General features: G+C 39.9%; 1 protein-coding gene across 2 annotated transcripts in view; it reads right to left on the bottom strand.

The window, feature by feature from the left end:
- Kdm5b (lysine demethylase 5B) overlaps window positions 1-16,833 on the bottom strand; it is a 73,317-nt gene that overhangs the window by 38,025 nt on the left and 18,459 nt on the right. For both annotated transcript variants that reach the window (XM_034512744.2, XM_076941235.1), the window contains exons 2-6: window positions 11,403-11,480; window positions 8,783-8,905; window positions 7,883-8,053; window positions 2,660-2,794; window positions 408-504 (exon numbers count right to left, since the gene is read on the bottom strand). In XM_034512744.2, coding sequence (XP_034368635.1) covers window positions 408-504; window positions 2,660-2,794; window positions 7,883-8,053; window positions 8,783-8,905; window positions 11,403-11,480 — 604 coding nt within the window. The remainder of the gene's footprint in view (window positions 1-407; window positions 505-2,659; window positions 2,795-7,882; window positions 8,054-8,782; window positions 8,906-11,402; window positions 11,481-16,833) is intronic.

The following is a 16,833-nucleotide window of genomic DNA, read 5'->3' as shown; positions in this document are numbered from 1 at the left end:
TCATATGGGTGTCTGAAGACAGCTACAGTGTACTTACACAAAATAAATAAATAAATTCTAAAAAAAAAAAAAAAAGAATGGCCAAAGGAAAGCAGGGACAACCTCGGCACACACAAGCATTATCAACTGTTATCAGTTTCTGCCTGGTCTGAAATAAAAAGGAACCTATGTACTTTTAAGTGAATTTACTGAACTAAATTTCAAAGCAGCAGCTAGATGCAACTGAGGAATTCACCTATATTCAAATATGCATTTTCCATTTTTGTGCTGCCGCCTGTTAATAAGATGATTAATTAAGTTAATAAAGACGATATATTAAGATTTTATTTCTCAAACCCTATCAAGTGACCAAGAAATACCAGTTGCTATCATCATTTTCTTCCTCACTAATGGACAAACTCACTTACCACTCTCCCATTTTGGAGCTGCACAGCCCATCCGGCGTCTCAGGTTATGAGTCCTGGCTTCGGTTGCCTCTTCTGGCTCAATTTTAATATTCATAGCCTAAAAAATTGTTATAAGCATGAATATTCTCTTCTGCCTGTTATTACTTAGTAATTCAAAAAACACTTTGTTCTTTTCTTAAGAGGTCACATTTCTAAAAGAGTATTTTCCAATAACATAGGTTTGAGAGAAAAATTGGATCAATTTATAAGCTATATCACTATGCAAAATTGACATAACAAGGCCTTATTTTCCTCTAAAAACTTTGCTTTATTACTCAACTCAAAACGATTATAAAAACATCAGATTTTTGTTACTTCTAAAATCTAAACTTTTGCCAAGTTCTTCAAAGGTCTAATGGCACTTGTGGAAATCTGGCTTTCACAATCTTCAATGACTTCGCCGGGCAGTGGTGGCACACACTTGGGGGGACTTGGGGGGCAGAGGCAGGCGGATTTCTAAGTTTGAGGCCAGCCTGATCTACAGAGTGAGTTCCAGGACAGCCAGGGCTACACAGAGAAACCCTGTCTCAGAGAAGAGAAAAAAAAAAAAAAAAAAAAAAACTGTCAACAGTGTCATTGGCTAGCTTGGACCTTGCTATGTAGACCATGCTGGCCTCAAACTCAGAAATCTTCTTGCCTCTGCTTTCTGAGTGCTGGGATTAAAGGCCCGTACCACAACCACATTGTGTGCGTGTAAAATAAAAATCAAAGATTTTATTTTTATTTATGTTTGTGTGGCAGAGCATGTCCATGTATGAGTATGTCCCCCCATCCATAGGTCAGAACAGGGCAGCAGATTCCCTGGAGCTGAAGATACAGGAGGACTGTGAGCTGCCTAAGATAGGAGCTAAGAATCGAACTCAGGTCCTGTGCAAGAAGCACACTCACCTCTCTAGCTTCCTTGTTATTTTAATTACTGTTATCATAAGTTGTACCACTGAGGCTGAAGAAATGAAGTACTAGCTGTTCTTCCAGAGGACCTAGATTTGATTCCCAGCACCTACATGCCTGCTAACAACTGTCTGTAACTCCAGCCCCAGGGGATCTGACACTCTCTTCTGGCCTCTATGGGCACTGTATACCCATGTGGCTCACAGACATTCAAGCAAAATACATAAAAATGAAAAATTTAAATCCAAAGAGTAAGTTATATATCTAACATCACAAAACTATAACACACCTTCATTCTCACTGAGGACAAATGAGCCCAGCCCTCCTGCTCCTTAGAATGATATGTATTGATACACAACACCACTCTGTAGTCTGTAACACTGAAGTTTTAGTAGGACTATTTATGGATTTACTCATGTGTTCACAGCCAAAAGTATTTTTTCTGTGGGCATTAGCATTACAATTGGTATCATCAACTCAGACCTCAGGCATGCACAGCACTAGGGAACACCTTACATTTATAAAGGTCCAGAATCAGTCATACACTGTGGGACACACCTGTGTTCCTAGCAACTGAAAGGCTGAAGAAAGAAGATATAGGAAATTCAAGGCTAGCAGTGTAACCCTGTCACAAAAGTCAAAACAATATGCTCAAAAAAATATTAGGTTTTAGACTGAGTTTTAAACATGTCTATGGACTTCATCATAATTTCCTATTCTGATTATCTTCTTTTATTGAGAAATATGGAATTTCTAAATTCTACATTATGTAAAAAACATTTGTCAAAGATCAATAGTCAAGGATTGATGGAAAAGCATGATCCTGCCCTGAGGCTCCCGAGCAGTAAGGTGTTTTCTAAAACTTAATCCTATCAAGTGCTAGACAGAAATCCAAAGTCTCCATGCCTCTCTAAGGGAATAAAGCATGGAGAAGATGCTTCCTTTCTGAATAGAGAAAATCCTAAAGCAAGTCCTCTTGGTAGCCTTTCAACACTCGTGGCACATGTGTTCCCCATTCCATACTTAGGAATAAAGACCCTGTCTTCACATATTCTGCCCTTGGTAGGAGCACAGAAATACTGGTTTTGGTTTTGACTAGTAACAACTAAAGCAGCTTTCAGGCAACCCCGAAGGATCTCTTCCATTCCTTCCCCTTTGTTGACAACACCATTCCTATCACTGATGACAACACAGAGCAGTATGACGTACTCCCTTATGAGATTATCAAGGCTCCAAACTACAAAGCACTTACATTCAAGAGAAAGGCAGTGATGAACAGCCATTAGCACTAAACTCAAGAAACACTCATCAATCCTACTCACCTCTGGTCTCATGCGCTTCGCTCGGCGGGCTGGAGGACAGGTTTCTGCGGGCTGCACAGACTGCCTCTGGGGAATATCATGGGGTTTGTACTCCTTGTCCTTTGTGTCTGAGGTCAGGTTAGGCTTCTGAAGACACTAAAAAGAAAAGTACCAAGGAATTATTGTTTGTTTGTTTTTCGAGACAGGGTTTCTCTGTGTAGCCCTGGCTGTCCTGGAACTCACTCTGTAGACCAGGCTGGGCTGGAACTCAGAAATCTGCCTGCCTCTGCCTCCCAAGTGCTGGGATTAAAGGCGTGTGCCACCACCACCCGGCTGTAACTCAGTTTTAATGGCTATTTTATACTGAATTCTAGTCCACGGAAAGAGCCCTAAATGGCCAGCTGTAAAAAAGAAAAGAGCTGAGATTAAAGGTGTGGGCCACCACTGCCCGGCACATAACATCTTTTTAAAAATCTAAATAACAACAAATCAAATCTAAAAATAACAACTATGCACACAGTATGTCTATTTTTTAACATTGTTTCCTTTTGCTTTTTTTTTCTTTAAATTGATCCTAAACTGACAGAAAGATGATTTTTAACTTATACTTATTCAAGTACTTATCTCCTTAGGTTTAAAAAAAACGATGGCAGGCCAGGCGTGGTGGTACATGTCTGTAATCCAAGCACTCAGGAAGCTGGGGCAAGAAGACCCTGGGCTATATAGTGAGAAGTTGTCTCAAATGTAAAAAAGCAAAATGAATTACTTCATTAATCTACAATCCTGCCGACTCTGACATGACTAATAATGCTATTCAACAATATCCTGACTTGAGAAAATAGGTCCTCTGACTATGTGACAGAAAATTGTTAGTTCATGGCAGAGCATGGTGATGCACACCTTTAATCCCAGCAGTTGGGAGGCAGAGGCAGGTGGCCAACCTATGAGTAAGTTCCAGGCCATCCAAACTGAAATTTTTTGGGTACAATGGTAGGCATAAAAATGTCCCCATAGGTTCCTGTGTTTGTAATACTTGGTCCCCCACTGACGGCACTGTTTTGGGAGGTTTCATGGACTTAGTAGTTGGGGCCTCTCTGGAGAAAATGCTGGTCATCAGGGGGAATCATACGAGCTCCAGGCCTGGTCTCATTATAATCTTGCCTTCTGCTCCCTGGTCCACCACATGAAGAGTCCCAGCGGCACTGGCACTACCTCACTGCCGTGAGCTTCCACACTTCCAGCCAGGATGCAAGGACTGTGCCCTGGAACTGTGAGCCCTAATCAGTCCTTCCTGCCTTCATTTGCTTACTGTTGGTGTTCAGTCACAAGGGCAAGAAAAGTGATACAGTTCTTATTGGGAAAGTCTCCTTTTCCTTTTTTTTTCCCCTCAGTTTCATACTAAGCTGACATAAAGACAGTATTTAATGCCAAAACATAACACAAGAAATTATTATTTCTAAAGCTAACATGAATCTCTCAACTATGCACTTCTATTTCATAAGAGGACGATAAATTCACGAGAAGACATTTTTTAAGGTCTGTAGTGGATGAACATTCACCTACATGTGTGGGTAGGCATTGTGTACATGTCTAATGTCTGAGGAAGCCAGAGGAGGGAGAGTATCAGGTTCCCTGGAATTGAACTTACAGTTGGTTTTGGGTCAACTTGTGGGTTCTGGGATCCAAACCCAGGATGTCTGCAAGAGCAGTAAGTGTTCTTAACCACTGATCCACCTCTCCAGGCCCCATGAGACGCATTTTTGAATGTAGGATCCACAATGCAATTCTCTAAAGTCTATCTGGGGTATGGCACATCATTTATGCTTGGCATGGAATACATTAAATTAACTAGGGATGTAGCTCAATAAACATCTATGAATACATTTTTTAAAAGGCAAGAGACAGGGTGGGGCTGAGGATACAGCTCAGTTGGGTGAGTGCTTAAGAGTCCCTGGGTTCAATCCCCAGCAATCATGAACTGGATGTGGGCCATAAGTATAACTCAGGAGGTGAAGGCAGAAGGTTCAAAACTATCCTTGGCTACACTGTTAAAATTAGAGGTTAGCCTAGGATATAGGATACGTGAGATCTTGTCTTCTAAAAACTAAACATGTATAATACTTTTTGTATACTTTATGAACTTTGTGAAACAAAAATTATGTGAATTTATTTGAGGTTAAAATTTATATGGAATTAGACAAATAGTAATGACTTAATTCACATATTCTATCACAAATTTAGTTTCTATTTCCCACTGGTCTTAGTGGTTCTAACATCTATATTCATGACTCTGTAAGACCTTTAGACACACTGGGCAGAAACCAATCTTAGCAACATTTTAGAATATATAAAGAACTCTTTTATTCCAAGCAATAATTCAAAACACAAACCTAATACACTGGTTTATTACTAATATGGACTTTAACCTCTTCTTGCAAAGAGATCATCACTATACCATGATCACTTCATCCCACAGAGGCTGTCCTGAAATTTTAGAGCATTCAGAAAACATGGTGATGCAAGAGGAAGCCTGTGTTCCATTATGCCAGGACACGGCTCCATTTTTCAGACAGTCTCATGTGACCCAGGTTGGTCTTGAATTCACTGTGTAGCCAACAATGACCCTGAAATTTCTGATCCACCTGCCTCTGCCTTCTGAGTCCTGGGATTATAAGAGTGTACCACCATGACTAGTCTGTGAAGTGCTAGAGGTTAAATCCAGGGCCCTGTGCACAGAGAGCAGGCTCTCTACCAACAAAACAACATCCTCAGCCTCTTTTAAAACTGTCTACAAGAAAAATGTACCACTGCTTAGAATATACTGGTATATAGTAGGTCTCAACATAAGAACCCCTACCCTGTATTTGCTTGAGAGTAGACCTTACTATATAAGCCTGGGCTTTATCAAAACTTCTGGTGTTCTAGGATTAAACATAGCAGCTACCAAGTGGTTTTTTTTTGTTTGTTTGTTCATTTTATTTTGTTTAACTACACTGGCTCTCTAGGCAACTGACAAGTGGGGTTTTTGGGGGGTCTTTTTTGTTTCTTGTTTTACTCTCTTTTTTTTTGCTTTTATTGGACATCTTTATTTACATTTCAAATGTTATCCCCTTTCCAGGTCTCCCCTCCGGAACCCCTATCCCATCCCCCATCCCCCTGCCTCTATGGGGGTACTCCCCCATCCACCCACCCACTCCCACCTTCCCACCCTGTTATTCTCCTACACTGGGGCATCGAACCCCCACAAGACCAAGGGCCACTTCTCCCACTGATGTCCAACAAGGCCAACCTTTACCACATATGCGGCTGGAGCCATGGGTCCCTCCATTGTGTACTCTGGTTGGTGGTCTAGTTCCCGGGAACTCTAGGGGGTCTGGCCTGTTGACACTGTTGCTCCCCCAATGGGACTACAAACCCCTTCAGCTCCTTCAGTCTCTTCTCCAACTCCTCCATTGGGGAGAGAGGGAGGCCCTGCCCTCAGTCCAATGGTTGGCTGCGGAGCATCAGTATTTGTTAGGCTCTGGCAGAACTGACAAGTTTCTAAAAGGCTCAATAATTAACAACTCATAAATTAGGTAAGATTTTTTGCTTTCCTTAAGATAGAATCTCCACAGATAGAAGAATAGAAAAAGAGAAGTCTTATTCTATATCTATACAGGGCAACTAAATGCTTATCTGGTATAACTAAAAAACAAAGACTAAAATCTAGTATGTGGTCCACAACTATAATCCCCAACACTTAGGATGCTGAGGCAGGAGAATCACATGTTCAAGGGCAGCCCAAGATGCACACTGTGATGGTTAACAAAGTCACTTTGACTTGATTTAGAATCACCTAGGAGACAAGCTACATTCCATCCCATAAGGAATTGTCTAGATTAATTAAGGTGGGAGAGCTACACTAATTATGGGTACCACCACACATAAAGAGAAAGAGCAGCATAAGCAAGGGCAGTTCTCTCTGCCTCCTGTCTGCAGACAACATGACCACCTCTTCATCACACTTCTGATACCATGTTTCCCTGCCATAATGAACTATAAACTCACAATAACTCATACAGCAAAACATTGTCTCAAATGGGATGTGGGTGTAGGCCGGTTGGCAAAGTACTTGACTTAGACGTATGTACAAAAAAGTCCTGGGTCTTTTGTATGAACTGAGCATGGTAGTAGTGCAGGCTGTGATCCCATCACTTGGGAGGGAGAAGCAAGATGAGTAGTTTGAGGTCATCAAGGTATACAAGAAGTTGAGGCCAGTTTGTGCTACATAAGGCCCTGTCCAAACATACAAAGCCAAGAGTGGTAGACACACACCTACAATTATCACTTAGGAGACAGAGACAGGCATCTCGTGTGTTCCTGTTCATGGCCAGCCTATCTTAATGACAAATTATAGAGCAGCCAGAGCTACACACAAACATTCCAATTTGGAAGACTGGGTGATACAGTCAGTGGTAGAGCACTTGCCTACCAAAGGATAGAGCTACAGTTTGATAACCAGTATGCAAATAAAAAAGAAGTTCAAAAAGAAATAAAGAGAACAAAAAAGAAAAAAGCTATGATTTAGGATTTAGCATTACAGTGTGACTACTTTATAGTGTTAGGGTACAATTTTAATGTTTGCTTTATCCATCTTTCCACAGCACAGAAATGAAGTTATAGGACGTATTACTCTAGTATTTAGAGTATCTCAAAGGATGCGAATGGATTAAGACACTCCTTTCTAGAGCCTTGAAAAATGTGGGACAGCTTTAGAGACAGACATGTAGCCAGGAACTGCTGGGAGAGCAAGCTGCAGCCAGGAACTGCTGGTGGAACGAGGTGCTTTGCAGCACTAAGTTTTTCCCTTTCATTAGATATTCTACCTGACAATTTTCTTGGAAATCTCAGTAGACAAATGTTAGACACTTAATTCCCAGGTTACCCTTTCATGTGACAACCAGGGAGGGATGCTTTCAGTAGAGTATTTCATTTTAAAAAGTCCTTAATAATCAACTCCTAGAGTGAAGTAAATACAGATTTTAGCTGTGTTTGACAGTAAAAAGATATTTACTTTATAGTCATATTCATTCTGATACCAAACTTTTAAATACAGTTGCTTCCACAACCAAAATCCTAGGATTTTTTTCCTCAAAAGGAAATGATTTAACAATGTTTTCTAAAGACTGCCTCGTTCATCACAAAGACAATGTACCAATAAGTAAGCAGCTAAATAAAACAGATGAAGGCAGCTCCAATACTCACCCTCAGACTGTCTCCAGACAGGAACAAATTGTATGGATTGAGGATTCGCTCATAATGTCCCCTGATATGTGAGCCCACAGCTTTACCAGGAGCAAAACCCATCTTGGTAGCAATTTTGGTCCATTTTCTATCCTTGCAAACAACTGCAAACCCACCTTCTTCTGCGACTAACTGTTAATAGCCAAAAAATAAATAAAATAAATAAAAATTAAAAAGAAATATTAGAGAAATTTACTTCCAATTCCTTCATACATAAGATTCTAAGAACAAAACTCCCAGTTATACTTTTGTTATAGTTGTTTTGTTTGTTTTTTGTTTTTCATTTCCTAGGTCAAAAGAAATAAATAAAACACACACACAAAACAAACTATCAGCTATTAATTTGAAGGTAAAAAATAGGACCAGCTCTTTTGACAGTGTTGTCGGTCCAGGTTCATTCACCACTCTCAAAGCTCCTTCTCACTCCCTAAAGATGACGACTAACAATTACATCTGAACTAAAGCACAGCCCCCCATATTTGGTCCTACCTTGTTACCCTTAAAAATCTCTATTTTTAAAAAGGGGGCAACAAGTATGCCATCATGTCTGGTAAAATGAAGTGGAACCATGAACTGAACTATGGCTTGGCTGTCTCAGCTTAAGTCTTTTCCCAGAGCTTTAGGTTTTTCCTTATTTAAACTAAAATGGGAAGGACCCTCTGCAGTGTTGAGACATTTAAACAAAAGATAAATTGTAACAAAAATCTTCTATAAAATAAAGCTTACAGACTACACAGGTAAAGCTCTGATACTCAATACACTTAACAACAAAAAAAAAAAATCTCATTTTACCTATTTCAAACAAGTAGCTTCTTGCTAAGGTTGTTTTTTTTAAAAAAAAAAAAAAAGTGTCTCACTTGCCTTATTTAGCTGGAACAAGTCTAAGATCTTTCTCTCCACGTGGGGAATCTTCAGAGTACTTCCCTGTAGCTCCCAATACTTTGCAATCTGGTCCAGGAAATTCAATTTCACCCGTGTTTGGGCCTAAATGTTAAAGAAATGCATTTTAACCTCAGCTATTGTTCTCTGTGGCTCAAGGCTCTTGTTCTTTGTGCTGGGAGTGGCTGGCGGACACAGCTGGCAGGACAGGGCAGGGCACTGTACTTGGTGTGGTCTTGCTTTAAAGCCCGTGTTACCTTTTCACTCTTAAGAACAAAACTTCTACTTATTATTAAATTATTAAGTACAAGAGTGTTTGCTTGTCTAAGTTGTGTCTTAAAAGTAGGTGCTGTCTGCGTGTAAGAAAAATATCATTGTTATATACACTGTTTAAGATTCCTGTGTTTTGCCGGGTGGTGGTGGCGCACGCCTTTAGTCCCAGCACTTGGGAGGCGGAGGCAGAGGCAGGCGGCTCGAGGTTCGAGGCCAGCCTGGTCTACTGAGTGAGTTCCAGGACAGCCAGGGCTACACAGAGAAACCCTGTCTTGAAGAAAAAAAAAAAAAAAAAAAGATTCCTGTGTTTTATTATTCTGTGGAAAGAAATACAATTACTCAACGATTTCCAGTTAAATATGTTCTGCATACACCACAGAAACAAGCAAAAGCAAACAGAATAAAGTTATTCTGAACAATGCTCCAACTAAGAATCACTATAGGCACAATTTAATGTTATTGGTTAAAATTAGAAATGGCTTGTAGTGACCTTTTATTTCCCTCCAAGTCCTGACACTCCTGTAAGACTAGACTAGCCTTAAACTCAGAGTTCCTCCTGTCTCTGCCTTTCAAGTGTGTGCCACCACACCCAACTTCTACTGCTATGGCATTAATTTAAAAATCACAGAAAAAATGGTAAATGTTAACTATCAAATAATTACGTGTGTGTGTGTATATATGTGTGTGTGTGTGTGTGTGTGTATACGTGTATGTATATACATACATATATATATATATATATATATATATATATATATATATAATATATTCCCCTTATAATACACACATGAAGGGGGCAATTTCCAAGTTTCATTCATATTCAGATAATTCTCAATGGCAATTCCAATAGCTGTAAGTACTTCTTTCTTCCCCCAAGATAGGGAGGGCCTCACTACATGTCCCAATTGGCATCACTACATCCATCAGAAACTCACTACATCCATCCAGCTGTCCTCTATACATCCTCCTGCCTCATCCTTCTAACACCACATCTGGATAATACCTACTACCTTTACATTCAATTGTAAATTTGAAAATAGGCTAAAATGCTTAAGGGACAGAGATGAAGCTCAACTGGTAGGGGCACTTCCCGACCTACATGTAAACACCACATAAGGTCAAGGTTCGTACTTGTAATCACAGCACCTATAAGCTGAAGGCAGGAGGATGGCTACCGTTTAGAACTAGGACTAGGCTATATAGTAAATTCCATGCCAGCCTAGGCTACATATGTCTCAAAAAATTAAAAATAAAAAAATAAAAAAGAATTTGTAAAACAATGACATAGACTGACTGTTATCAAAAATCTAGAATTTTCTAGCTTGTACTATTTTTAATACTTTATGTATATCAATGTTTTATTTGCATGTATGTATGTGTACAACATGCATGCCTAATGGCTGAAGGGTGTAAGAGAACATCAAGATAATCTGGAACTGGAATTACAAATGGTTAAGAAATTAACCAGGCTCCTCTGCAAGAACAAGAAATGCTCGTAACTATTAAACCATTTTTCTAATACAGTACTTTAAAACTTTCTGTAAGCTAGAGAGATTGCTTGGCGGTTAAAGAGTACTGGCTGCTCTTCCAGAGGACCCAGGTTTGATTCCCAGCAACCACATGGCAGCTCACAACTGTCAGTAACTCATTAACTCCACCCTCAGGTTTTTCAATATATATGCAGGGAAAACACCAAAGTACATAAAGAAAAAAGAAATAAATCGTTAAAAACAAAACACCTTCTACAGCATAGAAACTAAGTTAAAAGAACGAAACTTTTATGTGCACTATAAAGAAGTGTGATTAGGCCACAATCTTCTTTGGGGAAAGTATGTTACTAAATCAAGTCTAGGTTAAGAGATATGGCTGCTCACAACCAGATCTGTAACTCAGTCCCAAGGAATGTGATGTCCTCTTCTGACCTCCAAGGGCACCGGGCATGCATATGGTACAGATATACATGCACACAAAACATCCATAGCCATAAAATAAATAAAATTTTTGAAAATTAATGTAAGTTTTAAGTGAAAAAAACAATTAGGGATATAAAACCTTTCCTACTGCATTCTTCTCAAAAGTTAATTATTTTCACTGATTATAATCTAAAGATACAATAACCCATATGTATTACTTAGCAGTCAAAAGGGGACAGACATGAGTCAGTATCTTTAATGAAATTTGGTTTGCTATAGTGGCCTGCCTGACTGCTGGCTTTTTGTTCCATGATTATCAATTATTGCCATGTTCTCATTTCACTAAGACTGTAACGTTAGTGGCACACTCATCTTCAGAGAGTATTCCTCTGGAACACAGACCAACAGAACATTACCTCCAGTTCGTTTAGCCTCTGGATACGTGGGGTAAAATGAAGTTTATCAACATCACAAGCAAATGGTGGCTGCCAATCCTAGGGGAAAGCAAAAGCTATTAGATATAATTACTTAACACTTAAATTATTTTAAAAAAATTACCAAACAAAATGTAACAGTAGAGCAGTTTTTCAATCTATTTTCCACCAGAAAATTACAAGTATTACAAGATATTGGTACATCTGGCACAAACTTTTCCCTCTATTCTGACCTAAGTTGAAAAGTCACTGACTTAGGTAAAAATGATTTAAGTATCTCTACAAAACAGTATAATGTCAAATTATCTATCTATAGAATCTTTACATGTTTGATCTAGTCTTTTAAATAGACGGAGAGTATAATTCCAGCAATCTGGAGGCAGAGATAAAAGACGGTCACAAGTTCATAGCAACCTGGGTTATATGGTGAAATTCTCTCTCCAAGGAAGGAGGGAGAGAGAAGGTTGGGGAGTTGCCTTAGTGGGCATGAGGAGCTGAATTCAGATCCCTAGGAAAAAAGACAGGCATGAGCCTATATAAGGACAGCTGGGACAGAAGAGGAAGGTGGAATTTAATGGCCAACCAGTGTACTTGGATGGACTTCACATTCAGTAAGAGACCACCTCAAAACTAAGGTAACGGGACTGGCGAGATGGCTCAGTGGTTAAAGGTGCTTACCACCAAGTCTGAGAACTGGAGTTTGGTCTTCATATACATGTGGTAGGAGGAGAGGATGGACTTCCACACATGAATGGTGGCTTGCATGCAACCACACCACATATAAAAATACTAAATAAATAGATTTTTTTTTCTAAAAGATAGAGAATAATGGGAGGTACCTAGGGCTGACATCTGGCCTGCACACTTGTCCACACAGGCACAGGGCCCACAAATACACCTGTGTACATATACACACAAACTTTGAAAGTAAGATGTGGGGCTGGTGAGATGGCTCAGTGGTTAAGAGCACTGACTGCTCTTCCAGAGGTCATGAGTTCAAATCCCAGCAACCACATGGTGGCTCACAACCATCCATAATGAGATCTGATGCCCTCATATGGGTGTCTGAAGACAGCTACAGTGTACTTACACAAAATAAATAAATAAATTCTAAAAAAAAAAAAAAAAAAAAAAAAGAAAGTAAGATGCATTTCGTTGGTAGCATGTCAGAAGCCCCGTTTGATCCCTAGCATCCCACAAACCAGGTGTGACAGCATATTCCTGTAATCTCTGCACTTAGGAGGTGAAGGCAAAAAGAGAAAGTTCAAAGTCATCCTCAGCAAGTGATGAAGATGCCTGAATCTCATGTAGAAGGAGAAATAAAATACCCTTAGGAGACAGAGGGAGAAGGGGAACTGGGTAGGAAAGGAGATGAGGAGGAGAAATGGGGGAATGCGGGGGATTCAGGATCAGGTGTAGGAAGAGACAGGAGAGAGGGCCAGAAGGCCAAGAGAGCTGATTTGTCTTGCCTACAAGTAATGCAGGGACAAAGACAGAGCAGAGACTGAAGGAATGGCCAACCAATGGCTGACAACAATCTGAGAACCATCCCATGGGCAAGCACCAATCCCTGACTCTATTAATGGTACTCTGTTAAGCTTGCAGACAGGAGCCTAGGATAACTGTCCTCTGAGAGGCTCCACCCACCAACTGACTGAAAGATACAGAGAGACCCACAGCCAACCATTGGAAAAAGTTGGGGGAACCTGGAGGGGATAGGAACACCATAGGAAGACCAGAGTCAACTAATCTGGACCCTTGAGGGGTCCTCTAAAAGGGGGACCAATCAAAGAGCTGGACCACAGATATGCAGCTCAAGGGGATCCCCAACAATTGGAGTGGAGATCATTCCTAAATCTGTTGCCCATCTGTGAGGAGAAGGGAAAATGGGGGAGGGACTGTGAGAGGGGGAAACCGGGAGGAGGGGGCATCGATCAGAATGTAAAGTGTATAAATAAACACACACACAGAGCTGAGCAGTTACCCACAATTGTAACCCTAGTGATGAGAAGAAGATTCCAGAAATCCTCCAAACAAGCCTACATCAACAAGCACACAGCACACACAAGTTCATGCAGACACTGCACACAAAACAGGCGTGGTAATGACACCTGTAATCCCAGCACCTGGGAAGTATGGAGAGGATCAGAAGTTCAAGGTTATCTTCAGCTAAGGCCAACTTCGGATGAGACCCTGTCAAAACACAAAGTATTCTATATCCAGGTGTGCTAGCATGACCATAACAAAAGCACTCAGTAGGTTTCGGTAAGAAGGCAAGAAGTTCTAATCCAGCTGAACTACATAGCAAGATTCTGTCTGGGAAGGGGAAAAAAGAAAACAGAAAATACTCCACAGAATCTGAGATTAAAGTTTATGTTTAGATCAATATCTGAAGATACTGATATAAATTAGACAGAACAAGATGTCATAGAAAGAAGAAAAAAAAATCACATTGCTTCTTGATGCCCCGTTAGACTTGTTCAGAGCTTTGCTCTCTTGTCCTTTACAAAAGCTATTGGCTTTCAGAAAGGAACAAGGGCTGCTACAGTGGCACACAGTCGTCTGGCTTGCCTGAGGTTCCAGATTTAACACAAGTTAAGTGGTGAGAAGGGGAACCCATACAGATAGGGAGGAAGAGGGGGAGGGGAAAGAGGGAGAAAACTGGTCAGAGTAAAAGGTTAAATTCAAAACATAAAAGATAAGGTATTAGAAAAGCTAAGACAATTTTAGGGAGTCACTTCTCTCCTTCCACCATGTGGGTCCTAATCGTGGAACTAGGCTAGTGCCTTTACCTGCTTAGTCATCTTCCCAGCTGCCCTTGTTGTGGTCTAAAACTTTTATACACTAAGAACTAAAGACAATAGACAGGTTACTCCCTGACTGACCTCTTTACATGCCTTCATATCCTAAAACAAAGATGTAGAAATGTCATGTTCCTGTGGGCATGGCTCTGCGCTCCTGTGGCACACAGGAAACAGAGGTAGGACAATCAGGATAGTGCAAGACCAGCCTCTGCTACAAGAAATGCTGAGGAGACAGTGAAGAGATTATGTTCTCAAAAACACATAAGAAGTTTTTTATGTGGCCCAGGGATGGCTCAGTAAGTAAAACCATTTGTCACACAAGCCTTGCATGCCTGAGTTTAGTTCCTGGATACCACAGAAGGAAAAGCACTGATTCTCTGAAGTTATCCTCTGACCTCCACAACAGTACAAGAGTACACACCTGCATATGCACGTGGACACACACACAAGCTAAATAATTTTTTTAAAAATTCAGTTTCATAAGCATAAATTATGCATGTTTAGTCTGCAGATTCAAATAAAATACATTCTAAAAATGTCACATCAAAAGGAAAACATTAAGTTGCCAAGAGGATTAGAAGAGGCATAAAAAATAGTTTAAGACCATTTATCATTACTACAAATCACTTCAAGCCACAAAACAGAGGGGAGACAGAGACAGAGACACACACACACACAGAGAGAGAGAGAGAGAGAGAGAGAGATCAAGATCAAGCAAAGTGGTCTGTCGATGTCCAAGGCAAAGCTATATATACTCCAATGAAACAATTACAAAGTCCTAGTATGGGTGGCACAAGCCTCTAATTCCTAGCATTCAGAAGGAGGAAGAGGCAGGTAGACCTTTATGAGGCAATCCTGGTCTATATGTCTATCTGGTTCCAGGGCAGCCAGGGCTAGAGAGACCTTATCTCAAAAAAGTTAAATAAAATAACTTATTTGGATACTCACTATCATAAAGACCTAAATTATCTTTGGCTAAGTCTGGCCTTGTGCCATAGTTGTTTTAAATGAGAAAGTAGAAAAATTGTAAGTCACAGGCTGGCAAACTATTTCAGCTTATAGAAATGCTCGGGACACGGCCTGATAAGCTGAATTCAAGCCCCAGCACCACAGCAGAAGGAAAGAGAGAGGGGCTGAAGAGGTTAAAAGCACGTGCCACTCTTGCAGAATATGTGAGTTCAATTCCCAGCACCCACATGACAGCTCACAACCAACTGTAACTCACAGTTCCAGGAAATCTGACTGCCTCTTTTGGCTTCTGTCAGCACCAACACACATTTGTTTTGTTTTGTTTTAATCTTAAAAAAAAAAAAAAAAAAAAAAAAAAAAAAAAAAAAAAACTGACTCCAAAAGTTGTCCTCTTACAACAGTCATAAATAAAAATATACTTCAAAGTAAGAAAGAAGTCATAATAAAAAGGCTCTTAAAAGTGTTTGTGGTTTTTTTTGATTGGTTGATTGTTTTTGGGGGGGTTGTTTTGTTTGTTTGTTTGTTTGTTTTTTGGGGGGGTTTTTTGGTTCTTGTTTTTGAAACAGAATCTCACTATGTAGCCCTGACTGGCCTGGAATGCTATGTATGTAGACCATTCTGCTACAATTAGAGGCATGCACTCCCATACCTGATCTAAAGTTGAAACTACACACTATGAGTACTCAACTATCACAAGAACTAAGACATATTCAGCAAAGTCTAGGTAATCTAACCAAAAGGTAAAATTTTTATCCCCTATGAATAATGTGGATCATAAATCACTCTTACACAGAATAAAAGAACTCCCATTGCAAGTATAAGTAATAGGAGTTTATTTCTAGTAAGCCAGGTACAGTATGGCTCAATCCCATACCAGCATTTGGGAGGCTGAGGTTGGAGGATATCTTGTGAGTTTGAGCCTAGGCTAGACTGTACATATTGAGTACTAGGCCTGGCAGGGATACAAAACATGACCCTCTCTCAAAAAAAAAAAAAAAAAAAAAAAAAGTTAAATAAAACAATTTATCAACTACAATGCAGTTCTACATAAATTTCCTGCTGGGATTTATTTTCATTTCCTTTGCTTTTAAAAGTTTTGTTTGTCTGGTTGGTTGGTTGGTTAGTTTTTTGAAACAGGTTTCCCTGTATAGCCCTGGGTTCCAGGAACTCACTCTGTAGACCAGGCTGGCCTTAATTAAACTCAGAGATCCACCTGCAACTGCCTGCATGTGCTGGGATTAAAGGCATGCACTACCACCACCACCATACAAAAGTTTTAACTCTTTCAAAACAAAACTATGAGCATTGTATTACTAAAAGGCTTAATTATTTTCCTTGGCAGTCAGAAACGTGCTCCTTGGAAAGACAATTAAACAGCTGAAGACTCAGAGTCCTGAGAGAGGACTGAGAAGCAAGTAAACAGCTTTCTTAATCCCAGCAGTGACTTAGCAACAATCACTTAAAGCACATTTAACTGCAATGGTTCAAAAGCAAAAATTTACCCATGAGAGCAACTTTCTTTTTTCTTTTCTTTTCTTTTTTTTTTTTGTTTTTTGTTTTTGTGTTTTTGTTTTTGTTTTTGTTTTTCGAGACAGGGTTTCTCTGTGTAGCCCTGGCTGTCCTGGAACTCACTCTGTAGA

This window comes from Arvicanthis niloticus, chromosome 10, assembly GCF_011762505.2.
Source record: "Arvicanthis niloticus isolate mArvNil1 chromosome 10, mArvNil1.pat.X, whole genome shotgun sequence".
Taxonomy (NCBI): Eukaryota; Metazoa; Chordata; class Mammalia; order Rodentia; family Muridae; genus Arvicanthis; species Arvicanthis niloticus.
The sequence above is the reverse complement of the archived record's forward strand: the minus strand, read 5'-3'. Positions and strand labels throughout refer to the sequence as shown.